General features: G+C 44.1%; 1 protein-coding gene across 1 annotated transcript in view; it reads right to left on the reverse strand.

Moving 5' to 3' along the window:
* Positions 1–867: 867 nt before the first annotated feature.
* LOC311136095 (trimeric intracellular cation channel type B-like) overlaps positions 868–26,637 on the reverse strand; it is a gene marked incomplete at both ends in the record, with an annotated part of 38,653 nt that continues 12,883 nt past the window's right edge. The window contains 4 exons of the mRNA XM_084170178.1: positions 868–1,203; positions 1,897–2,014; positions 14,810–14,897; positions 19,595–19,779. Coding sequence (XP_084026304.1) covers positions 868–1,203; positions 1,897–2,014; positions 14,810–14,897; positions 19,595–19,779 — 727 coding nt within the window. The remainder of the gene's footprint in view (positions 1,204–1,896; positions 2,015–14,809; positions 14,898–19,594; positions 19,780–26,637) is intronic.

Genomic DNA, 26,637 nt, shown 5'->3' on the forward strand with positions numbered 1-26,637 from the left:
GATGACATAGGACGACAGGACAACAGGACGACAGGATGACACAGGACGACAGGACGACAGGATGACACAGGATGACACAGGACGACAGGACGACAGGACGACACAGGACGACAGGATGACACAGGACGACACAGGACGACACAGGACGACACAGGACGACAGGACGACACAGGACGACAGGACGACACAGGACGACACAGGACGACAGGACGACACAGGACGACAGGACGACAGGACGACACAGGACGACAGGACGACAAGACGACACAGGACGACACAGGATGACAGGACGACAGGACGACAGGACGACACAGGACGATAGGACGACAGGACGACACAGGACGACAGGACGACACAGGACGACACAGGACGACACAGGATGACAGGACGACAGGACGACAGGACGACACAGGACGATAGGACGACAGGACGACACAGGACGACAGGACGACAGGACGACACAGGACGACAGGACGACAAGACGACACAGGACGACACAGGATGACAGGACGACAGGACGACACAGGACGACAGGACGACACAGGACGACACAGGACGACAGGATGACACAGGACGACACAGGACGACACAGGATGACAGGACGACAGGACGACAGGACGACAGGACGACACAGGACGATAGGACGACACAGGACGACAGGACGACAGGATGACACAGGACGACAGGACACAGAGAATAGATTGTCCTAGCCAGGATAAGGAGGGCAGTACAGCATATACATATAATTTATAGAATGGACAGCCCCATTAAGTGTACCCATGGCTTTACCAGTCAAATTGCAGTGTGCTAAACAACTGTCCGTTCTATAGATTATATTAATATTCAGTACAATGCAGTATAAGAGCTCTAGTCACTCTTCTTGCAGCTCTCCGTCTCAGTGTTCTCTGGCTGCTCTTTGGCCTTCTTCTGTGAGGCCTTTCCCCTGTTGTGTGCTGCAGTCTTGGACGGGGACCATGGGGTCTTGGAGGTCTCGGGGACCGCTGCGCCGCTCAAGCTCTCGCCGGTGCCCTTCTTAGTGGTCAAGGAGCTATCTGTGGACGGTTTCTTCACTACAGGGGTCTTGGTCTCAGAGGTGAAAATGGTACATGTGGATGGTGATGGCCAGGCAAAGAACGTGCGGTGCACAACAGACTCGATGGGAGCGAAGGGTGAAGAGGAGGAGCCGGTCAGCATCATATTTGTCTGGGGAAAAAAGAAATAGATGGAAGGGTTTTAAGAGAAGGAGAGACAGGGTGGAGTGATGAGAATACACTGACTACAGAATGACTCATAAGGAAGTAGACAGAAGACTTATCAGATGACTTATCAAATGACTTATCAAATGACTTATCAGATTAAATGTAACTTTATTGAGGTGATGGGTGAACTCTAATCTAACAGTTGGGAGCGTTCTGAAAACCTGTGGTTAGATTTATAAGATGTCAAGAGCAGAAGACCTCTCTCAGAGTGAGAGGATTGAGGAGGAATGATGCAACGAGATGAATTATGCAAAATTCTACTGCTAGGGGCAATACTAAGTCTAAAGTTGAGTCATATCTAAATATAAGTAAGGTAGGTCATTCAAATAACATGGACTGGATGCTGTGAGACAGTCAACATGGAGAAAGAATGTTGTTTGATTGCCATAAACATTATGTATCGGGAGGTTTCCCAGATCGAGATTGAAGCCATTTCTGGACTAAAAAGTATTTTCAGAGATTCTCCATTGAGCATGCTTTTTGGTCCAGGTGTAGGCTTTATCTATCTTGATCTGGGTCCAGGAAACTGGCCCTATGTCTTTGTAGAGGCCCTGCCCTGTGAGTGTTAGGGTTAGGGTTCAGGCTAGGGATAGGGTCAGGGTCAGGGGTTAGGATCAGGGTCAGGTTAGTGACTAACTTTGTTGACAACGGTGAAGACGGTGTACAGCAGCATGAGGTGGTGCTTCTGGATGGGCAGGTACTGGGTCTGCTGCAGGGCAAACAGCACCGCTCCTATCAGGGTGATCTTAGTAGGGCTGCACACAGAGTCAGAGGTTAGAGGTAAGAGGTCAACTCAGAGGTCAGCCAGGACAGTAACCTCATCTTTATGGCTATGAACAGATCACAGCAGGTAGGCACTCAGGATCCCCTCTCTCTCTCTCTCTCTCTCTCTCTCTCTCTCTCTCTCTCTCTCTCTCTCTCTCTCTCTCTCTCTCTCTCTCTCTCTCTCTCTCTCTCTCTCTCTCTCTCTCTCTCTCTCTCTCTCTCTCTCTCTCTCTCTCTCTCTCTCTCTCTCTCTCTCTCTCTCTCTCTCTCTCTCTCTCTCTCTCTCTCTCTCTCTCTCTCTCTCTCTCTCTCGAGAATAAGGAGACACTACCAGACATGCATCATCACTCATCACAGGGGTTTTAGAGATCAAAGTCAAAAGTCTACATACTCAGCCAGCCAGTAACCGACGTGTCACTCAGTGATTCTCCTATTCCATCATTGGGTTTCTGTGTACAACATCACACAGACCTAGCCTGGTCTCAGATCTGTTTGTGCTGTAAAGCCTACTGCAGGGGTGTAAACTCATTCCAAGGGGGGCCGAGTGTCTGCAGGTTTTTGGTTTTTCCTTTCAATTAAGACCTAGACAACCAGGTGAGGGGAGTTCCTTACTAATTAGTGACCTTAATTCATCAATCAAGTACAAGGGTGGATCGAAAACCTGCAGACACTCAGCCCTCCATGGAATGAGTTTGACACGTCATTGTAGCAACAGTCATTGTAGCAACGGTCATCAAAATTGTCAATTTGTTTTTGAAACAATTCTAATAAACGCAACAGTTGGACAATGGATGAAGATGAAGATGAAGATCCTCCAAACCTTATAACAATTAATGAGTCCAGGGATTTTGGTGGGAATTCAGATATTCAATTTATTGTCAAATGTTTATTTTATTAATTTTTTTATCTTAGATTGCACTCATATCTACATTTTCTAATGGTATCAGGTATTTTGTGTTAAAATAAAGAAAATGATAATGTGCCTAATTTGCATAAATACACTGGGTGTATTTGCATATATTAATAAATTAACGTAAAGGGGTGGAATGGGGCTGCAACCACCAACACCTTGCTCTATCTAGGGGCCTAGGTCTACATGGACTCACCTGTGCTGTCTAGACTGCCTCATTAATTACTGTTGTTGTCACGTTCTGTTGCATAATTACACACGTGTGTCAAATGCGGATTAAAAATCAACATGCTTGGCTCTAGATTTCACCCATTTACATGTAAACATACTTTACATTGTTTGCGAGATCAGACATAATATCACTATAATCCGAGTGTTCATTTTCGGAAGTTGCTTTCATTTCAGGGAATTTCATTTGTAATCATTTCAACTGTATTAAACTATTACTTTTTTCAATTCCACAAAAATTAACACCCGTAAAAATAAAGTTATCTTTCTTCTCTTTCTTGTGACGTGTCGAGACGATACGTTAAATCCCAGACTAAGCTTTAGCGTTCTTATAGATGCAACGGAGAGACAATGTATTCCACTGAGCCCATTTCAGCCATTACCGGGGTGTGTTTGACAGGTCATCACAAACATTTCCGTGGGCGTAACGTTAACGGGGGGGAAAAATGACAGAAGTATGAAATAGTCGCAGGAGTCAAATTAAAGCAATGAATACAGTGAGATTTAAAAGACAAGTGGATTTTGCTCAAGCACAAGAAAGAGAAAAAGACAGATCCTCAGGTGGGCGAGGCGTTGCTAGTCATTGTCATGCCAAACATAGGATACATTCAGCTTTAATATTGCAGATAGATTGTAACTTCCATCAATGTAATTGTTTGCATCACTTCCTATCCCCCATATGTTTTTTTACAGGGCCGTCTGAAGGTTGCCAATGAACATCTGAATGATTCAGAGGAGAACTGGGTGAAAGTGTTGTGGTCAGATGAGACCAAAATCGAGCTCTTTGGCATCAACTCAACTCGCCGTGTTTGGAGGAGGAGGAATGCTGCCTATGACCCCAAGAACACCATCCCCACCGTCAAACATGGAAGTGGAAACATTATGCTTTGCGGGTGTTTTTCTGCTAAGGGGACAGGACAACTTCACTGCATCAAAGGGACGATGGACGGGGCCATGTACCGTCAAATCTTGGGTGAGAACCTCCTTCCCTCAGCCAGGGCATTGAAAATGGGTCGTGGATGGGTATTCCAGCATGACAATGACCCAAAACACATGGCCAAAGCAACAAAGGAGTGGCTCAAGATAGCATGTGTGAGAAATTGAATATTAGTCAAGTCAAAAGTCACAAACAACTGTAGATTTTGCCGTAACTCTATCCGTTTCATGAAACTGGAGCCTTACAAACTCCGGGTTACCGATGGTGTTAACCAATAATCATGTAAGGTTGTATACGTGTGAGACCTAATATTTGTTCAAAAGTCACATCTATGAATAATTCCAGGTGGTTGTATAGAGAACCCATTCCTGTTGTATGGGACTGTCAGGAATTATCAAGATTACATTGTGGGGATAAATTCCTCCGTAGAGTAGGAGATAATTCTGGGGGACTAGTCAACCTGTTGTACCTATACAGGAAGGGGTGATTCCAGGTGTGGTGTGAAACTGTTTTGAATAACTTGTTATATAGAAGAGGTGGCTAAGGGATTTTTAACAGTACCAACCATGGGAGGCAAATCCTCACAAGAGGTCCCAGAATTTACTGGGGATGAGAAATACATGGAAATTAGAGACAAACGAAATGTGTATTATTTACCTAATAAAAAAATAAAAAATATGGCTTTACTGGGCGACTTGATGTAATTAAACTGGAATCCATGATTAAACAAATGCATGTAAATTGTGGTACTGATCTAAATTAAACAGAAAAGAGAGTAATTAAACTAGAGTCCATGATTAAACAAATGCATGTAAATTGTGGTAATGATCTAAAGAAACAGAAAAGAGAGGAACAGGAGGATTCAGAGCTAAGCTCAGGAGGGAGTCAGTATTAGTCAGGAGATGAGAGAGTAGGAGGGGGCCAGTACCCACTGATAGCCTTACCTAATCTATTGGTGGGGAATGAAAGTGGCCCCAGCAACCATAATATGCCATTTAGCAGACAGGCCATGAACACAGAGGACGTGGCCAGAGCGGTAGAAAGAATGACCCACCCCAAAACAGGAATAGTAAGGATTGGGCTGCCGTTAGAGGGCAGTGGGTTTCAGGGGATGCCCAGAGGGCACTTTTGCCATGGGCCGATCACGGAGAGTATGTTGGGAAAATAACTGAATTGTGTAATAGCCTCAGAGAACATTACCATCGTCATGCAGACTTCTCTAAAGTACATAAGTGTAAACAAGAGAATAGTGAGACTGTCAGCCAGTACTTAGAGAGGGTTAACGATGTGTTTAAACGCAAACAGTGGCATACCCGAGCCAGACCAGAGACAGGGGAATGATACGCCCTACCATCAGCAATTAAAAATATAGCGTTCCTCAGTGGAATGAGACCAGAGATAAGCAGGACCATTAAAAATACTTTGATAGGGTGGAGAAAAGCACAGCAACACATATTGAGGTTAAAAGGTTTGCAGTTTACCAAGAGCAGATTGGGAGAGACCTTAAGGGAGTGCCAACTCTCGGAGAGATAGTGAGGCCAGAACAAAGGAGCAGTGTCCTGGAAATCACAGTCTGTTTTTTTTTTTTTCAGTTCTGCTGGGAGTATATTTGATGATGGGGATTTGTGTTGAATGAGAAGCTAGAGACTTCATAAAATAATAATTGGAATAATAATTATATATTAACTTGCTCACCCAAACGTAGACATATGTCATGGGTGAGACATAATTAATATAATATTGTACAAAGCCAATTTAGGGTTTCCATTAAGGAACGTCAATCACTACATTGGATATTAATACTATGGAGATAAATTCAATATGTGCTGGTCAACTACGGAATGTGTTTGGTGTTATTTGTAGCCTACTTAGAAAGGACAGTTACCTATATCTGCTGTATTCTAAACAATGACAGATTGGGGGTTTCATAAGAGGTGGCTATAATTTTAGTCGATAACAGAGGTAATTAGATTTGAGAAATGTTGAAAAGTAATGTTAGATGGAAAGTCAGCAATAGAGGATAGAGATTGTACAGGGTTTCCTGTGTGAAAAAAAAAGTAATAGAAATTGGGTGATGAGAAATGTTGAATTGCATTGTTTAAGCAAGAATGGCATTCAATTCATGCTTTCTAGTTATGTGTATGCAAATATGTTATTCGTTTTTGGTGGTGTGTGGATAGAATTTACTAATGCCAGGATTTAGTAAACGAAGCAGAGAGATGTAGTGAGAGCAGTGGAAGGGATACCCCACCCTAAAACGGGGGTACACCAGTTCAGAAGAGATATGGAAGGGCTGACCGCCAGCTTTAAGCTGAATACAGGGGAACTAGAGAGGGCAGTCAGACAGATAGTGCTAAAGGACTGGGCGGCAGTGAGAGGAAACTGGGTTCCCGGAGATGGGAATGCGCCGGTTCTAGAGTGGGCAGCAGGAGGGGCTTATGGAGATAAATTGGCACAACTCTGTAATAATCTGAGAGAATATTATCACAGACATGCCGACTTCTCCAAAGTCCACGAGTGTAAGCAGGGAGACAGTGAGACTATTAGTCAATACCTAGAGAGACTGAGTGTCACGATCGTCTGACGAATGAACAGACCAAAGCGCAGCGCGTTGAGCGAACATGACTTTAATTGATAACGCACAAAATACAAAACAAAAGACGACTCGTGAAGTCCACAGTGACAATGACTGTACAGGAACAAAAACCCACAACCACAAGGTGAAAACACACAGTATAAATATGGCTCCCAATCAGAGATAACGAGCCGACAGCTGACACTCGTTACCTCCGATTGGGAGTCACTGACCAAACACGGAAAACAAAACCAATACCAAACACAACAAATGAACACACCCTATACCCAACACAACCAAATGAATACACCCTGGCTCAAACAACACAGTCCCGGAGCCAGAGCGTGACAGTACCCCCCCCTAAAGGCGCGGACTGCGACCGCGCCTCAATACGGGCTAAACAAGGGAGGGCTGGGCGGGCATACCTCCTCGGCGGTGGCTCTGGCTCCGGCCTTGATCCCCACCTCCTCTCCAACCCCCCAAAGTACCCCTGGTCCTGTCTAGCCCCGCTGGCCGGAGCCGGACTGACGACACGCGCCCCTGGCTTGGTGCGTGGAGGACGAACGGGCCTTACCAGGCTGACGACGCGCACCACTGCCTTGGCGCGGGGAGCAGGAATGGGCCGGACCGGGCTGACGAAGCGCACCCTTGACTTGGTGCGGAGAGCGGGACCGGGCCGGACAGGGCTGACGAAACGCACCACAGACTTGGTGCGAGTAGCAGGGACGAGCTGAACCAGGCTGACGACTCGCACCCTTGGCTTGGTGCGAGTGGCAGGAACGGGCTGGACCAGGCTGACGGCTCGCACCCTTGGCTTGGTGCGAGTAGCAGGGACGAGCTGAACCAGGCTGACGACTCGCACCCTTGGCTTGGTGCGAGTAGCAGGAACGGGCTGGACCAAGCCGACGACTCGTACCCCTGGCTTGGTGCGAGTAGCAGGAACAGGCTGGACCAGGCTGGCGACGCGCACCGTAGGTTTGGTGCGAGTGGCAGGAACAGGCCGTGCTGGGCTGGCGACGTACACCGTAGCCTTAGTACGTGGAGCAGGAACAGGCCGGGCTGGGCTGGCGACGCACACCGTAGGCTTCGTACGTGGAGCAGGAACAGGCCGGTCCGTACTGGGAACACACACCACTGGCCTTAACCGGGGATCAGGAACGGGCCGGACCGGACTGGTAACACACCTCAGTCTCTCACGCCGTGCCTCAACTGCTTCCCTCCCTCTACTCGCCAATGGCTCCCGTAATCCGGTAGCCTTCTCTCCACGTCTCTCTGTGGCAGCCTCCTGCTGCCCAGCCGCCCAAGCCATGTGCCCCCCCCAAAAAAACTTTTTGGGGTTGCCTCTCGTCCTTCCGACGATGACCCTGCTGACGCCGTTGCTCCTCTCTCGCCAGGGCCTTGATCTTCCCCCAAGGTCCCTTGCCCCCGAGCATGTCCTCCCAGGACCACGATTTGCCCACCTGGGCCATCGCCAGCCTCTCGATCTCCTTACCAGGCGCCTCCTCCCATGTCCAGTCTCTTTGCTCCTGGACACGCTGCTTGGTCCTTTTGTGGTGGGTTTTTCTGTCACGAATCGTCTGACGAATGAACAGACCAAAGCGCAGCGCGTTGAGCGAACATGACTTTAATTGATAACGCACAAAATACAAAACAAAAGACGACTCGTGAAGTCCACAGTGACAATGACTGTACAGGAACAAAAACCCACAACCACAAGGTGAAAACACACAGTATAAATATGGCTCCCAATCAGAGATAACGAGCCGACAGCTGACACTCGTTACCTCCGATTGGGAGTCACTGACCAAACACGGAAAACAAAACCAATACCAAACACAACAAATGAACACACCCTATACCCAACACAACCAAATGAATACACCCTGGCTCAAACAACACAGTCCCGGAGCCAGAGCGTGACACTGAGAGATGTGCTCAATGCAGTGGATTTATTAAACAATAGGTTTATATTTTAAAAACATCAATGCAACAGGTTGTGATGATTAAAATAATAGAAAGGGGTTATAGGTTTATATTAGAAGGTGTAGTGAACTTAATGAAACGTGGTATTATATAGTGTCTTCCAGGATTGATGGAAGTCTCCTATAGCATTATGTTAAGGGGATGCCTGGGATAAAATATAATGTCTTACTTACACGGAGTATGTGATTGTATTGGCTAATGAATGAAATATGACATTTACAGGGGCGACAGGAACAATAGAAGGGGAGACAGATTTTCCTATAGTGTTGATCAAATAATTGATAATGGATCATTTGAGATGAGATAACATGGAGCAGATTTAGGGGTTCGATAATCATTGTGAGATTTAAAGAGGATATGATCTGAAGGGTAATCAATTAAACATAATCATTGTATACTCTAGGAATTTTGAGTGGTTTTATGGATTAGTTATGAGGAATTAGATTGATACAAACGATTATTGATGAGTTAGGACTGGGGATATCTGTATCATGTTTTGTGTGTACTTACCATTTTTAGATTACTGATGATAATTGAAGGTTAACAAAATGAATAATTTCTCTTCCAGGAGAAAGAGATTCGCTTATCTAATTGGAATGTTGCCCAGGGATAGGGGGAGCAGTTTAGTGGAGTTAGGCAGTATTTAGGTCGTAAAAGTGAGCTACCAAATTAAGTGGGGCCTGGCTATTTTTGGTTGTTGTTTTTTAATTGGGGTTTTCAAATAAAAAAACAACACACCTAGTATGATGTTTATAAAGCCTTGTTATTTTGATTTTAGGGGGTTTTAAACAGGTCAAAGGTGATAAGTCTTAAAGGAGCACACACAGTGAATTTTATGGAGTTTTTCTGTTTTGACTGAGTTTAGGATATACATGATTTCTTATGAGAATAAATGTCATGAGGACTTAATGAACACTTGGGATAAGTAACATTTATGAAATATTTAGAATGATTGTAATGTTTAGTATACTATGGGATGGAACAGTTCGTTGAATGATTTCAATTGCCTCTGAACTCTGTTTTGACTTTCTGGTGTTAATTGATCATCCACACTGGTAAATTCTAAATGCATGAGAAGAGGACTTTAAGATAGTTTATTTTACCAAGTTGAGGGTAATTTATAGTACTGTGAAAAGTGTGAAGAAATTTATAATTTGGCAAATAATATATATGATTCTAACCATTAAAATAACAGAAGAGAGAGAGAGAGCTTTCCCTGAATGAGGGATACCTGTTGCTAGTAAATTGTACTAATCTTGGATTACTTTTACGGGATAGAAGTAAGTTGAGGTATTATCAAATGTTGTCAGCAGGGTTAAAACACTTATCTGGTCCCAGTCAGTTGTCAAAAGAGGAAGTTTCGATAGATAGAGATCTACTGTCACGTACGTTAAGGAACGGGACGGACCAAGGTGCAGCGTGAACGGCGAACATGTTTATTAACTAATAAACACACGAAACAGTAACCAAAACAACAAACTTAACCGTGACGGTCCAAAGGCTAACACACAAGCCTAAACATGAACATAACAAAATCCCACAATGCAGGCAGGAAAACTGGCTGCCTAAGTATGAACCCCAATCAGAGACAACGAGCGACAGCTGCCTCTGATTGGGAACCACACCCGGCCAAACATAGAAATACAAAACCTAGAATATATTCACACCCTGACCAAACTAGCTAGAGTTCTATAGGCCAGGGCGTGACATCTACTTATAGAGAGCTACAGTAGGGCCCCAATTAAGGAAGTTCACAGATGGGTGAAGCAAGGCGCAGTAAATAAGGAAGGAATATGGGTCAAAGACAGCTTACCAATTGTCCCGAAATTACTGTTTAGATATGCTGCAATATTGACACACGGGCAGAGCCATGTGTCAACGGGAGGGATGGATGGTAGAGCAGATTAGACAACACTTTGTTGCATATGGGATTACTAATTATTATTGATTTTTTTTTTTACTTTTGTTCAAGATGTGTTATCTGTGCTCAAAATAATCACCAGGGCAGACAAAGGGCACCTCGGGGTGAGTATCCTCCGGCTAAGTAACCCTTCCAGCAATTGGAAATTGATTTTATAGAGTTATCACGGAGTGAAGGGAAGAAATTTAGAGTAACCCCAGATAAAGATGGGTTATCCCCCTTTGAGAAAGTGTTTGGAAGACCTTACAGAATGCCACAGTTGGCAGGACCAGAACAGGCAGACATAGAACTAGAGAATACACTAGCAGAACACATGAGAAAATTGTTCATTAACCGTATGTCTAAGAATTTGTGTCCTACAGGAGAATTAAAGGAGAAGGTGATTCATAGTATATAACCTGGAGACTGGGTGTGGATCCAATCGTTGAGGAAAAAGGATTGAAAGCAGTCACGCTGGGAGGGACCATAGCAAGTCCTATTGGTAACTGCCTTCGCTATAAGAATAGCTGAGAGAGCCACTTGGGTCCACGTTACCCACTGCAAAAAGGTAGGCCCACATACTAACACAGTTGAACACACACAGAGTTAAAGAGAAGAACTGACCCACTAGGGTTCAGGGGTAAACTCTGTTAACGAAGAAACCCTACCCCGACCTTTCATCACTGTGGGGTGTTTATAGAGGTGTGGGTATGGGGAAGTACCAGGCAGGTGGGTCAGGGACAGGAATGGGATGGCGGTTTTGGGGATTTTGGGGGACTCAGAGCTTCATCATCATGTTAACCATATTATGGATTAATCCAGGTCAACCTAAACAGGGAAATTATGAACAAAATAATACCAAGGCACTGATTCGATCTCGTAGAAATACTGAAACCAAGAAAGACTATTGGGGGAATGATTATTTTAATAGTTAAAGTCAGTTTAGGACAAGATGGGGGATTCAAGATACCATTCGACTTCTCCCATGAAGAGATAGGAGGTTTTGGGGGCTTTGGTAAGAAGGGGGCGTGTACAAGAAAGTTAGGTCCTAGAAGGTATGGTAAATACATTTGCACTGGGGAACGCTCATGTCCTTGGGCAAGGGTGTTTAAACATACCTGGGGAACATACTATGAGAATGGGATGGACGCAGTACACCGATGGGGAATTAAACAAACCCATGATAAATGTAAAACGGAACTGGTGATAACGGTAAAGTCAATTATGCAAGATGACATAGCAAGGAACTATTGGGCCTGTGTTGATGATTTCGGGGCAGATATATGTTTGAGGTTCATTTTTCAGGAGAGAAATGAATCTTCCACCCCCGAGACAGAACAGCAGGTAGATCTAATGTTATCACCAGAGGTACCAAAAAACTAGTCTAATACCAATTGGAAGGCCCTCAGAAGGAATCCTAAATAGCACTAAACCACCAAGGGTAGAATATTTCCTCTTGCAGGAAATGAACCAAGGAGAAGTAGAAGGAATTTCAAATGAGAACTTCTGGGTAAGGTGGATGAACTACACAGCTAGGGCGTTGGGTCAAACGAATTGTTATGCCTGTTCAACAGGTAGGCCAACCCTTGTAACTGCACCTATGCCTCAGACCATGTTCTTTTGTGTGATAGATTTGGGATCAAACCAAACCTCACCTAATTGTTCTGATATTAAAATAACCACTCTTAAAAAGGATAATACTAAGGCACCCCAATTCACCATGAACCCCGGAGATTATCAATGTTATAGACACCAAAGTAATGCGAATCACAGATCAAATTGGAGAAGGGTTTACAACAACGTTTTTCTGGTGGGTTACAATTGATTAAAATGTTGACTGGATTAATTACATCTACAAAGGTTCGTTAATTAGACAAGGGATGCAGTGAAGAGAATCTCAGGCCAACTATCCGCCACCTCACTCATGACCTGCAGAATAGTTTGGTTCTCGAAATGCTTTTAGCAGAGAAGGGCGGATTTACAAGATGGTGGGAGGTCATTGTTGTATATTTATCCCCAACAATACAGCCCCAGATGGTACAGTAACTAGAGCACTGGCAGGTCTCACTGCATTAGGTAAAGAATGGGCTGAGAACTGGGGGGTGAATACATCAATGACTGGTTGGTTTGATCAAATGTTTGGTAAATGGAAAACTATTGTTGTAACTATTTTAGGCGCGGCAATCGCGTCTATGGGTATGCTTGTTCTTTGTGGATGTTGTCTTATTCCCTGTGTCCAAGGGTTGGTGAGCAAGGCGTTGGAGAATGCAGTTTCCCAACAGATGGTGAGATACGGCCCAATCCCGGACTCCGACCTAAGGAATGAAGAATATGACCCACCAGGCTTGGTGGAGGACAACGACGATTCAGATAGTTTGAGACTGGATGTTTTCCTAGAACTATAAATCTCTAGTTTAAAAGTTATTGTAATGATATTTTGTGTATTAAAGTCTTGTTTTAAGTATGATGTACTAGTTAACCGATGTTGCAGGATGTGATGAAGCAAATGTTCTTCACTATAGGCTTAGACTGTTGTTTCCAGATAGTGGGTAAACAGGTTAGGTACCATTGCTAAAGAGTAACGTTACGCTTTTAATCATGGGGTAACCCTGATGAACCTGTATTGAATGAGACAATTTTTAATGTTTTTATATGCAAATCAACTTATATGCTTCAATGTGTGTGATTCATTTCTATAACAACATATATTTTGTGAGTATGTGTGTAATATTTAGTCAAAGGGTGGATTGATAGATTAATTATTAATGACTAATTATTACACCCTGAAACTGTGTGAAATGTGTTAGAATGTGTGAGTGTAGGACCAGTAAAGACTATGACATTGAGCTACTATTTAGCAATGTGAGTAAGAGTTAGACCAGACAACAAAGGACAAGGAGAACTGTCTACAGACAACTGAGAAACCAAGATAAAGGGGACTCCCAATTTAGGGAGGAGAGAAACTGTTAGGCTTTTTAAGGAGTATGCAGGATATTGTGAGGACGGCGATAACTAAGGAATGCATGTGTGTTTGTATGTATGTGTGTGAGTATGTATGTGTGTATGCATGTGTGTGTGTGTGTGTGTGTATTTGTGTGTGTGTGTGTATGTATGTGTGTGTGTGTGTGTGTGTGTGTGTGTGTGTGTGTGTGTGTGTGTGTGTGTGTGTGTGTGTGTGTGTGTGTGTGTGAACTGATGATCAGGAGAGCAGTTTTAAAGTGGAAAACTACAGCCCGCCTAAAGAGGGGAGGGATTTTTGTATGACGTGTGAGTATAAAAGATGGACTCTGAAATTGTGATGGCAGAATTCTCAATGAATAAATCTCTGACTATGCAGACCGGGACTCTGTCCGTTTCTTGATTTTGGTGGACGCACAGAGACACTTAAATAGTTTGTTAAATAATTCATATAATACAAACTGATCCTACAGTATGAGCTCTGGGAGAGGAGGGGACTTACTAACTGATCCTACAGTACGAGCTCTGGGAGAGGAGGGGACTTACTAACTGATCATACAGTACGAGCTCTGGGAGAGGAGGGGACTTACTAACTGATCCTACAGTATGAGCTCTCGGAGAGGAGGGGACTTACTAACTGATCCTACAGTACGAGCTCTGGTAGAGGAGGGGACTTACTAACTGATCCTACAGTATGAGCTCTGGGAGAGGAGGGGACTTACTAACTGATCCTACAGTACGAGCTCTCGGAGAGAAGGGGACTTACTAACTGATCCTACAGTACGAGCTCTGGGAGAGGAGGGGACTTACTAACTGATCCTACAGTATGAGCTCTGGGAGAGGAGGGGACTTACTAACTGATCCTACAGTACGAGCTCTGGGAGAGGAGGGGACTTACTAACTGATCCTACAGTACGAGCTCTGGGAGAGGAGGGGACTTACTAACTGATCATACAGTACGAGCTCTGGGAGAGGAGGGGACTTACTAACTGATCCTACAGTATGAGCTCTGGGATAGGAGGGGACTTACTAACTGATCATACAGTATGAGCTCTGGGAGAGGAGGGGACTTACTAACTGATCCTACAGTATGAGCTCTGGGAGAGAAGGGGACTTACTAACTGATCATACAGTATGAGCTCTGGGAGAGGAGGGGACTTACTAACTGATCCTACAGTATGAGCTCTCGGAGAGGAGGGGACTTACTAACTGATCCTACAGTATGAGCTCTGGGAGAGGAGGGGACTTACTAACTGATCCTACAGTATGAGCTCTGGGAGAGGAGGGGACTTACTAGGTCATCTTGAGAAGCTCATTAGTCTCTGGCTTCCAGACTCCTCTGACCAGCTGTTCAAAATTACTGATCAAACCTCCTCCAGCACCTGAAGAGAAAGAGAGATAGGACTCTGTGTCAATATCCTAGACTGGGATACAGTGCCTTCGGAAAGTATTCAGACACCTAGACTTTTGTTAGGTTACAGCCGTATTCTAAAATTGATAAATCTACACACAATACCCCATAATGACAAAGCAAAAACAGGTTTTTAGACATTTTTGTTAATTAAAAAAAAAAAGAAAAAAAAAAAGGAAATATCACATTTACATAAGTATTCAGACCCTTTACTCAGTACATTGTTGAAACACCTTTGGCAGCGATTACAGCCTCGAGGCTTCTTGGGTATGACACTACAAGCTTGGCACACCTGTATTTGGGGAGTTTCTCCCATTCTTCTCTGCAGATCCTCTCAAGCTCTGTCAGGTTGGATGGGGAGTGTTGCTGCACAGCTATTTTCAGGTCTCTCCAGAGATGTTTGATCGGGTTCAAGTCCGGGCTCTGGCTGGGCCAGTTAAGGACATTCAGAGACTTGTCCCGAAGCCACTCCTGTGTTGTCTTGGCTGTGTACTTAGGGTTGTTGTCCTGTTGGAAGGTGAAACTTTGCCCCAGTCTGAGGTCCTAAGTGCTCTGGAGCAGGTTTTCATTAAGGAGCTCTGCACTTTGCTCCATTCATCTTTGCCTCAATCCTGACTAGTCTCCCAGTCCCTGCCGCTGAAAAACATCCCCACAGCATGATGCTGCCACAACCATGCTTCACCGTAGGGATGGTGCCAGGTTTCCTCCAGATGTGACGCTTGGCATTCAGGCCAGAAAGTTCAATCTTGGTTTCATCAGACCAGAGAATCGTGTTTCTCATGGTCTGAGAGTCTTTAGGTGCCTTTTGGCAAACTCCAAGCAGGCTGTCATGTGCCTTTTACTGAGGAGTGGCTTCTGTCTGGCCACTCTACCATAAAGGCCTGATTGTGGAGTGCTGCAGAGATGGTTGTCCTTCTGGAAGGTTCTCCCATCTCCACAGAGGAACTCTAGAGCTCTGTCAGAGTGACCATCGGGTTCTTGGTCACCTCCCTGCCTCGACACAATCCTGTCTCGGAGCTCTATGAACAATTCCTTCGACCTCATGGCTTGGTTTTTGCTCTGACATACACTGTCAACTGTGGGACCTTATATAGACAGGTCCCACAACAACACATCTGCCACGCTGATCCTCAACACGGGGGCCCCTCAGGGGTGCATGCTCAGTCCCCTCCTGTACTCCCTGTTCACCCATGACTGCATGGCCAAGCACGACTCCAACACCATCATTAAGTTTGCCGATGACACAACAGTGGTAGGCCTGATCACTGACAACGATGAGACAGCCTATAGGGAGGAGGTCAGAGACCTGGCCGTGTGGTGCCAGGATAACAACCTCTCCCTCAATGTGATCAAGACAAAGGAGATGATTGTGGACTACAGGAAAATAAGGACTGAGCACGCCCCCATTCTCATCGACGGGGCTGTAGTGGAGCAGGTTGAGAGCTTCAAGTTCCTTGGTGTCCACATCGCCAACAAACTATCACGGTCCAAACACACCAAGACAGTCGTGAAGAGGGCACGACAAAGCCTATTCCCCCTCAGGAGCCTGAAAAGATTTGGCATGGGTCCTCAGATCCTCAAAAAGTTCTACAGCTGCCCCATCCTGACTGGTTGCATCACCGCCTGGTATGGCAACTGCTCGGCCTCCGACCGCAAGGCACTACAGAGGGTAGTGCGAACGGCCCAGTACATAACTGGGGCCAAGCTTCCTGCCATCCAGGACCTCTATATCAGGCGCTGTCAGAGGAAGGCCCTAAAAATGTCCAAAGATTCCAGCCATAGACTGTTCTCTCTGCTACCGCACGGCAAGTGGTACCGGAGTGCCAAGTCTAGGTCCAAAAGGCTTCTTAACAACTTCTACCCCCAAGCCATAAGACTCCTGAACAGCTAATCAAATGGCTACCCGGACTATTTGCATTGTCCTTCCCAACCCCCCTCCCCCTCTTTTTACGCTGCTGCTACTCTCTGTTTATTATCTATGCATAGTCCCTTTACCTCTACCTACATGTACATATTACCTAAATTACCTAGACTAACCTGTATATAGCCTCGCTACTGTTATTTTACTGTTGCTCTTTAATTATTTGTTATTTTTCTATTTTTCTTATTTTCTTATTTTTTACTTATCAATTTTTTACTTAACACTTATTTTTCTTAAAACTGCATTGTTGGTTAAGGGCTTGTAAGTAAGCATTTCACTGTAAGGTCTACACCTGTTGTATTCGGCGCATGTGACAAATACAATTTGATTTGATTTGATTTGTGTCCCTTTCCCAATCAATTTAATTTACCACAGGTGGACTCCAATCAAGTTGTAGAAACATCTCAAGGATGATCAATGGAAACAGGATGCACCTGAGCTCAATTTCGAGTCTCATAGCAAAGGGTCTGAATACTTATCTAAATAAGGTATTTCTGTTTTTTATTTTTAATACATTTGCCAAAAAATGTCTAAAAACCTGTTTTCGCATTGTCATTATGGGGTATTGTGTGTAGATTGCTGAGTATTTTTTATTTATTTAATCCATTTTAGAATAAGGCTGTAACGTAACAAAATATGGAAAAACTCAAGGGGTCTGAATACTTTCAGAATGCACTGTAGTAGCTTTATAGCCTGCTCCCAGACCTGTTTGTGCTGTCTGGCTCCTACGGTCTGTTTGGCATAACAAGGCGTTTTCTATACAGCACAAACAGATCTGGGACCAGGCTAGTAGCCGAATAGTCTTTAGGTCCAATAAATCCTCAAAGAAGTCAAATCAGAAAGCTCTATTTCTTTGTGGATGCAATGTGTAAGGGCTGCTGGGCTGCTTGCTATTCAAAGCACAGAGCTGAACAGCGAAACTATAATTTTCAGGATCACAATTAGTGTCAAACCAACCTCATGTTATTTAGAAGCATTCGTAAGGAGCAAAGCTCAGGGCATTAATAACCACAATAGTAATGGGTTTAATATCCATTACATTCCTGAAACTTGTCTTATGAATGACTACCAACAGGGCTTTTCTTCCAAATTGATTTATAAACAATTTATATTGAATGCGTGAGAAAGAGTTTATGTCTGTGTACCGCATCTGGGCATATTTTTCGACATGCTTGTCAGTGAGCAGCACACAAACAGTGGTACCAGTAATGTAGTGATAAGAAATAGGTGGGTAAACTCTGACCGTCGGTCGCAGTGAAAAAGGTAACGCTCCCTATGCTTTCAATGCATTTTTCCGCAAAAGGTGGGTAAACTGTTTTTACTTGTGTTTACCCTGAACTACACCACTGAGTGGTACCCTAGAGTAGTGCATTGTGGTCAGAGATTGTCAGAATCTGTATGATTGTGTGTATTGCATTCACAACACATACACTACATGGCAAAAGTATGTGGACACCTGCTCGTCGAACATCTCATTCCAAAATCATGGGCATTAATATGGAGTTGGTCCCCTCTTTGCTGGTATAACAGCCTCCACTCTTATGGGAAGGCTTTCCACTAGATGTTGGAACATTGTGGCGGGGACTTGCTTCCATTCAGCCACAAGAACATTAGTGAGGTCGGGCACTGATATTGGGCATTCCAATTAATCCCAAAGGTTTTCGATGGGGTTGAGGTCAGGGCTCTGTGCAGGCCAGTCAAGTTCTTCACACCGATCTCGAAAAACGATTTCTGTATGGATCTCGCTTTGTGCACGGGGGCATTGTCATACTGAAACAGGAAAGGGCCTTCCCCAAACTGTTGCCACAAAGCACAGAATCATATAGAATGTCATTGTATGCTGTAGCGTTAACATTTCCTTTCAATGGAACTAAGGGGCCTAGCCCGAACCATGAAAAACAGCCCCAGACCATTATTCCTCCTCCACCATTATTCCTCCTCCACCTCCTTTACAGTTGGCACTATGCATTCAGGCAGGTAGCGTTCTCCTGGCATCCGCCAAACCCAGATTCGTCCGTTGGACTGCCAGATGGTGAAGTGTGATTCATCAATCCAGAGAACATGTTTCCACTGCTCCAGAGTCCAATGGCAGTAAGCATTACACCACTCCAGCCGACGCTTGGTATTACGCATGGTGATCTTAGGCTTGTGTGCAGCTGCTCGGCCATGGAAAACCATTTCATGAAGCTCCAGAATAACCATTTTTGTGCTGACGTTGCTTCCAGAGGCAGTTTGGAACTCGGTAGTGAGTGTTGCAACCGAGGACAGGTGATTTTTACGAGCTACGCGCTTCAGCACTCGGCGGTCCCATTCTGTGAGCTTGTGTGGCCTACCACTTTGCGGCTGAGCTGTTGTTACTCCTAGACGTTTCCACTTCACAATAACAGAACTGACAGTTGACCGGGGAAGCTCTAGCAGGGCAGACATTTTACGAACTGACTTCTTGGAAAGTTGGCATCCTATGACGGTGCCACATTGAAAGTCACTGAGCTCTTCAGTACGGGCCATTCTACTGCCAATGTTTGTTTATGGAGATTGCTTGGCTGTGTGCTCGATTTTATACACCTGTCAGCAACTAGTGTGGCTGAAATAGCCGAATCGACTAACTTGAAGAGGTGTACACATACGTTTGGCCATTGTGTCAGTACACAACAAACAAAGGTACTTACCTTAAAAACAAATGATACTATACCATGAAGAGAGACTTTGTCTGTATATGTATATATACTAAACAGTGATATTCCTACCTTCAGCCCATCCTACAGCGATCATCACCAGCAGTCCATCCTTGTACTTGCTGTGTGCCTGAGCCACCCCCCCCAGGACCTTCCATGTGCGGGTCACCTCCTTCATACCCGTCAGCACCAGACGCAGAGGGAAGAGGACAATACAGGAGTACACCACATCCTGGGGGCAGTAGAACACCAGGTACCTAGAACACATTTCCCCCCCAGTGTTTTTATGAATATCGCTAAGCAACAACAGAATAAACTGAAATTTAATTACATACATTCTAATTATATTTCTCAACTCCTAATATTGAGCAAATTACACTAATTGGAGCCAATTACACCCACTGGATAATCTGACATAGGCTTTGAAAAAGCACCTGCTAATAGGCTACCAGTGCAGCATGTGCCGCTGGCTGCTGGTTAGCATTCTTGACTTGGACATTCATTTTTGCCAACACATGGCTAACCTTTGTTTACCAGCTAAACAGCTGCTCTTAGTGAAAATGTATTTGGGGTTACCTTTCTAGCTAATAGGCTATGTTAGAGTTTACGCTTCCTCTTCCAATTACACTGAACAAAAATATAAACGCAACATGTAAAGTGTTGGTCCCATGTTTCATGAGCTGAAACAAAAAATCCCAGACATTTTCCATACGCACAAAAAGCGTATTTCTCTCAAATTTTGTGCACACATTTCTTTACATCCTTGTTAGTGAGCCTTTCTCCTTGGTCAATATAATCGATCCACCTGAGAGGCGTGGCATATCAAGAAGCTGATTAAACAGCATGATCATTACACCGGTGCACCGTCTGCTGGGAACAATAAAAGGCCACTTGAAAATGTCCAGTTTTGTCACACAACACAATGCCAAAGTTTTGAGGGAGCGTGCAATTGGCATGCTGACTGCAGGAATGTCCACCAGAGCTGTTGCCAGAGAATTTCATGTTAATTTCCCTACCACGCCAGCCCAGGACCTCCACATCTGGCTTCTTCACCTGTGGGACCCCTTCTCAGTCATGTTATTTCTATTGACTGATTTCCTTATATGAACTGTAACTCAGTAAAATCTTTGAAATAGTTGCATGTTGCGTTTATATTTTTGTTCAGTATATAATGTGAGGAGGTAAGAATAATGAAATACTATCTACCAAATCTATTATTTTGAAAATGTTGATTACTGATGATAAGACAAGACGTGAAAGAAAAGGGTTGGCTAACATATGTTGGGACCGCCTGGGTCGCCGGTTTGCCTGGGCGGGGGACCCTGGGAAAGAATATACAGTCAGGAAGTAGTAAGCTGAATAAATATAATATCCACGTCCCACTGGAGAACAAACCAATCCTTCAGTGCCTGAGAAATACTACATGGCTGACAGAGTTACAATGTGTGCAGCATAACACTGTTCTTGTTCTTCCGTATGTCATTATCATGGGGGATTGGGAAAGCAAACACAGATTTTAGCAAATACTAATGATTCTGTGGGGTTTTGTGTTTTCTCTATGATGTACATTGACTGGCTTGATCTTGTGTGTTTCTATGATACAGTGACATGTTATGCGACCCAGTTATAATTCATCTTCACAGGCTGGAGCATGGCTAATGGCTAATGGCTGACTAATTGGCTAATTGTCCATTCCTCTGTGTGGTCATTTGCCCGCTCATTTGCATATTCTGTCACGCTAGCACATAGTCATAATCATCCAATGTGGGTGCTATCAAAATCAGAGGAGGCTGGTGGGAGGAGCTACAGGAGGACAGGCTCATTGTATTGGCTGGAATGGAATCAATGGAATGGTATCAAACACATCAAACAAATGGAAGCCACGTTTGACTCCATTCCATTGATTCCATTCCAGCCATTACAATGAGCCCATCCTCCAATAGCTCCTTCCACCAGCCTCCACTGATCAAAATATCCCTAATATGGCTACCACTTAGTTGTATTTTATTAGGGATCCCCATTAGCTGCTCCCAAGGCAGCAGCTACTCTACCATTTATACAGTATAAAGCAAAAGGTAACCAGAACCTGACAAACACAGGTTGTTAAATATCAATCTCCTTTTCCAAGTCTGCTGTCCCCACTTGCTTCAAGATGTCCACCATTGTTCCTGTAGCCAAGAAAGCAAAGGTAACTGAACTAAATTACTATTGCCCCATAGCACTCACTTCTGTCATAATGAAGTGCTTTGAGAGACTAGTTAAGGATCATATCACCTCTACCTTACCTGTCATCCTAGACCCACTTCAATTTGCGTACCGCCCCAATAGATCCACAGACAATGCAATCGCCATCGCACTGCACACTGCCCTGTCCTATCTGGACAAGAGGAATACCTATGTCAGAATGCTGCTCATTGACAATAGTTCAGCCTTCAACACCATAGAACCCTCCAAGCTCATCATTAAGCTCAGGGCCCTGGGTCTGAACCCCGCCCTGTGCAACTGGGTCCTGGACTTCCTGACGGGCCGCCCACCAGGGTGGTGAAGGTTTGCAGACGACACAACAGTAGTAGGCCTCATTACCAACAATGACGAGACAGCCTACAGGGAGGAGGTGAGGGCCCTGGCAGAGTGGTGCCAGGAAAATAACCTCTCCCTCATCATCAACACAACGAAGGAACTGATCGTGGACTTCAGGAGACAGCAGAGGGAGCACGCCCCATCCACATCGACGGGGCCGCAGTGGAGAAGGTGTAAAGCTTCAAGTTCCTCGGCGTACACATCACTGACAATCTGAAATGGTCCACCCACACAGACAGTGTGGTGAAAAAGGCGCAATAGCAACAGCGCCTCTTCAACCTCAGGAGCCTGAAGAAATTCAGTTTGGCCCCTCACAAACTTTTACAGATGCACCATTGAGAGCATCCTGTCGGGCTGTATCACCGCCTGGTATGGCAGCTGCACCGCCCGCAACCGCAGGGCTCTCCAGAGGGCGGTGCGGTCTGCCCAACGCATCACCGGGGGCACACTGCCTGCCCTCCAGGACATCTACAGCACCCGATGTCACAGGAAGGCCAAAAAGATCATCAAGGACATCAACCACCAGAGCCACAGCCTGGTCAGTACAAGTGCATCAAAGCTGGGACCGAGAGACTGAAAAACAGCTTCTATCTCAAGGCCATCAGACTGTTTAATAGCCATCACTAGCCGGCCTCCTCCCAGTACCCTGCCCTGAACTTAGTCACTGTCACTAGCCGGCTACCACCCGGTTACTCAACCCTGCACCTTAGAGGCTGCTGCCCTATGTACATAGCCATGGAATCACTGGTCACTTTAATAATGGAGCACTGGTCACTTTAATCGTGTTTCCATACTGTTTTACTCATTTCATATGTATATACTGTATTCTAGTGAATGCCATCCTATTCAACTATTGCTGTATATATAATATTATATCCTACGTATTCTACATATACACTAAATATTCTATCCACATACTGTCTGTCCATAATGTCTATACATCCCATCACATATATATGTATTTATACTCCGGTCTCATTGCTCGTCCTAATATTTATATAGTTCTTAATTCCATTATTTTACTTTTATATCTGTGTATATTGTTAAGAATTGTTAGATATTACTGCACTGCTGGAGCTAGGAACACAAGCATTTCGCTACACCCCGCAATAACATCTGCTAAATATGTGTATGCGACCAATAACATTTGATTAGACTTTAAATACATGTTGCCTTTCAGCCCATCAGAGGGCACTAAAACACTGTGGTATTGAAGAGGAAGCATGGATGAAGGTGGATGTTTTTTAATGGGTGCTCTTTTACTCAGTCACACTCTGATACATCTGAAATACTATCTACCGAATCTATTATTATATAATCTACAGTTCCCCCAATTATTTTCCCCCAAAATATCATTTTTCAATCACCTGTTTATTTCTGTTTTATAGTGTATCCGGAGTGTGAGAGCCTCATCAGTGGTGTAAAGTACTTAAGTAAAAATACTTTAAAGTACTACTTAAGTCGTTTTTGGGGGGTATCTGTATTTTACTTTACTTTTATATATTTGCCAGCTTTTACTTTTACTTCACTATAATTAAATACACTTCACTACATTCCTGAAGAAAATAATGTACTTTTTACTCCACACATTTTCCATGACACCCAAAAGTACTCGTTACATTACCCTGACACCTAAAAGTACTTGTTACATTTCCCTGACACCCAAAAGTAATCGTTACATTTTTCCTGACACCGAAAAGTCCTCTTTACATTTACCCTGACACCCAAAAGTAGTCATTACATTTTGACAGGAAAATTGTCAAATTCACGTATTTATGAAGAGAACATCCATGGTCGTAACTACTGCCTCTGATCTGGTGAACTCACTAAACACAAATGCTTTGTTTGTAAATTATGTCTGAGTGTTGGAGTGTGCCCCATGCTATCTGAAGAACAAAATATATACAGTTCAAGTCGGAAGTTTACATACACCTTAGCCAAATACATCAGTTTTTCACAATTCCTGACATTTAATCTTAGTAACAATTCCCTGTCTTAGGTCAGTTAGGATCACCACTTTATTTGAAGAATGTGAAATGTCAGAATAATAGTAGAGAGAACGATTTATTTCAGCTTTTATTTATTTCATCACATTCCCAGTGGGTTAGAAGTTTACATACACTCAATTAGTATTTGGTAGCATTGCCTTTAAATTGTTTAACTTGGGTCAAACGTTTCGGGTAGCCTTCCACAAGCTTCCCACAATAAGTTGGGTGAATTTTGGCCCATTCCTCCTGACAGAGCTGGTGTAACTGAGTCAGGTTTGTAGGCCTCCTTGCTCACACACACTTTATATCTAATCTATAGGATTGAGGTCAGGGCTTTGTGATGGCCACTCCAATACCTTGACTTTGTTGTCCTTAAGCCATTTTGCCACAACTTTGGGAAGTATGCTTGGGGTCATTGTCCATTTGGAAGACCCATTTGCGACCAAGCTTTAACTTCCTGACTGATGTCTTGAGATGTTGCTTCAATATATCCACATAATTTTCCTTCCTCATGATGCCATCAATTTTGTGAAGTGCACCAGTCCCTCCTGCAGCAAAGCACCCCCACAGCATGATGCTGCCACCTCCGTGCTTCATGGTTGGGATGGTGTTCTTCGGCTTGCAAGCAACACCCTTTTTCCTCCAAACATAATGATGGTCATTATGGCCAAACAGTTCTATTTTTGTTTCATCAGACCAGAGGACATTTCTCCAAAAAGTATGATCTTTGTCCCCATGTGCAGTTGCATACTGTAGTCTGGCTTTTTTATGGCGGTTTTGGAGCAGTGGCTTCTTCCTTGCTGAGCGGCCTTTCAGGTTATGTCGATATAGGACTTGTTTTACTGTGGATATAGATACTTTTGTACCTGTTTCCTCCAGCATCTTCACAAGGTCCTTTGCTGTTGTTCTGGGATTGATTTGCACTTTTCGCACCAAAGTACGTTCATCTCTAGGAGACAGAACGCGTCTCCTTCCTGAGCGGTATTACGGCTGCGTGTTCCCATGGTGTTTATACTTGCGTACTATTGTTTGTACAGATGAACGTGGTACCTTCAGTCGTTTGGAAATTGCTCCCAAGGATGAACCAGACTTGTGGAGGTCTACAATTTTGTTTCTGAGGTCTTGGATGATTTCTTTTGATTTTCCCATGATGACAAGCAAAGAGTTTGAAGGTAGGCCTTGAAATACATCCACAGGTACACCTCCAATTGACTCAAACGATGTCAGTTAGCCTATCAAAAGCTTCTAAAGCCATGACATCATTTTCTGGAATTTTCCAAGCTGTTTAAAGGCACAGTCAATTTAGTGTATGTAAACTTCTGACCCACTGGAATTATGATACAGTGAATTATAAGTGAAATAATCTGTCTGTAAACAATTGTTGGAAAAATTACTTGTGTCATGCACAAAGTACATGTCCTAACCGACTTGCCAAAACTATAGTTTGTTAACAAGAAATTTGTGGAGTGGTTGAAAAACAAGTTTTAATGACTCCAACCTAAGTGTATGTAAACTTCCGACTTCAACTGTATACAGTACCAGTCAAAAGTTTGGACACCTACTGATTCAAGGGGTTTTCTTTATTTTTACTATTTTCTACATTGTAGAATAATAGTGAAGACATCAAAACTATGAAATAACACACATGGAATCATGTAGTAACCAAAAAAGTGTTCACCAAATCAAAATATATTTTATATTTGAGATTCTTCAAATAGCCACCCATTGCCTTGATGACAGCTTTGCATACTCTTGGCATTCTCTCAACCAACTTCACCTGGAATGCTTTTCCAACAGTCTTGAAGGAGTTCCCACATATGCTGAGCACTTGTTGGTTGCTTTTCCTTCACTCTGCCGTCCGACTCATGCCAAACCATATCAATTGGGTTGAGGTTGGGGGATTGTGGAGGCTAGGTCATCTGATGCAGCACTCCCATCACTCTCCTTCTTGATAAAATAGCCCTTGCATAGCCTGGAGGTGTGTTGGGTCATTGTCCTGTTGAAAAACAAATGATAGTCCCACTAAGCCCAAACCAGATGGGATGGCATATCGCTGCAGAATGCTGTGGTAGCCATGCTGGTTAAGTGTGCCTTGAATTCTAAATAAATCACAGACAGTGTCACCAGTAAAGCACCACCACACCATAACACCTCCTCCTCCATGCTTTACGGTGGGAAATAAACATGCGGAGATCATCCGTTCACCCACACTGCGTCTCACAAAACACGGCGTTTGGAACCATAAATCTCAAATTTGGACTCCAGACCAAAGGACACATTTCCACCGGTCTAATGTCCATTGCTCGTGTTTCTTGGCCCAAGCGGGTCTCTTCTTATTGATGTCCTTTAGTTGTGGTTTCTTTGCAGCAATTCGACCATGAAGGCCTGATTCACACAGTCCCCTCTGAACAGTTGATGTTGAGATGTGTCTGTGACTTGAACTCTGTGAAGCATTTATTTGGGCTGCAATTTCTGAGGCTGGTAACTCTAATGAACTTATCCTCTGCAGCAGAGGTAACTCTGGGTCTTCCATTCCAGTGGCGGTCC

This window comes from Coregonus lavaretus (assembly GCF_964263955.1).
Source record: "Coregonus lavaretus genome assembly, chromosome: 10".
NCBI lineage: Eukaryota > Metazoa > Chordata > Actinopteri > Salmoniformes > Salmonidae > Coregonus > Coregonus lavaretus.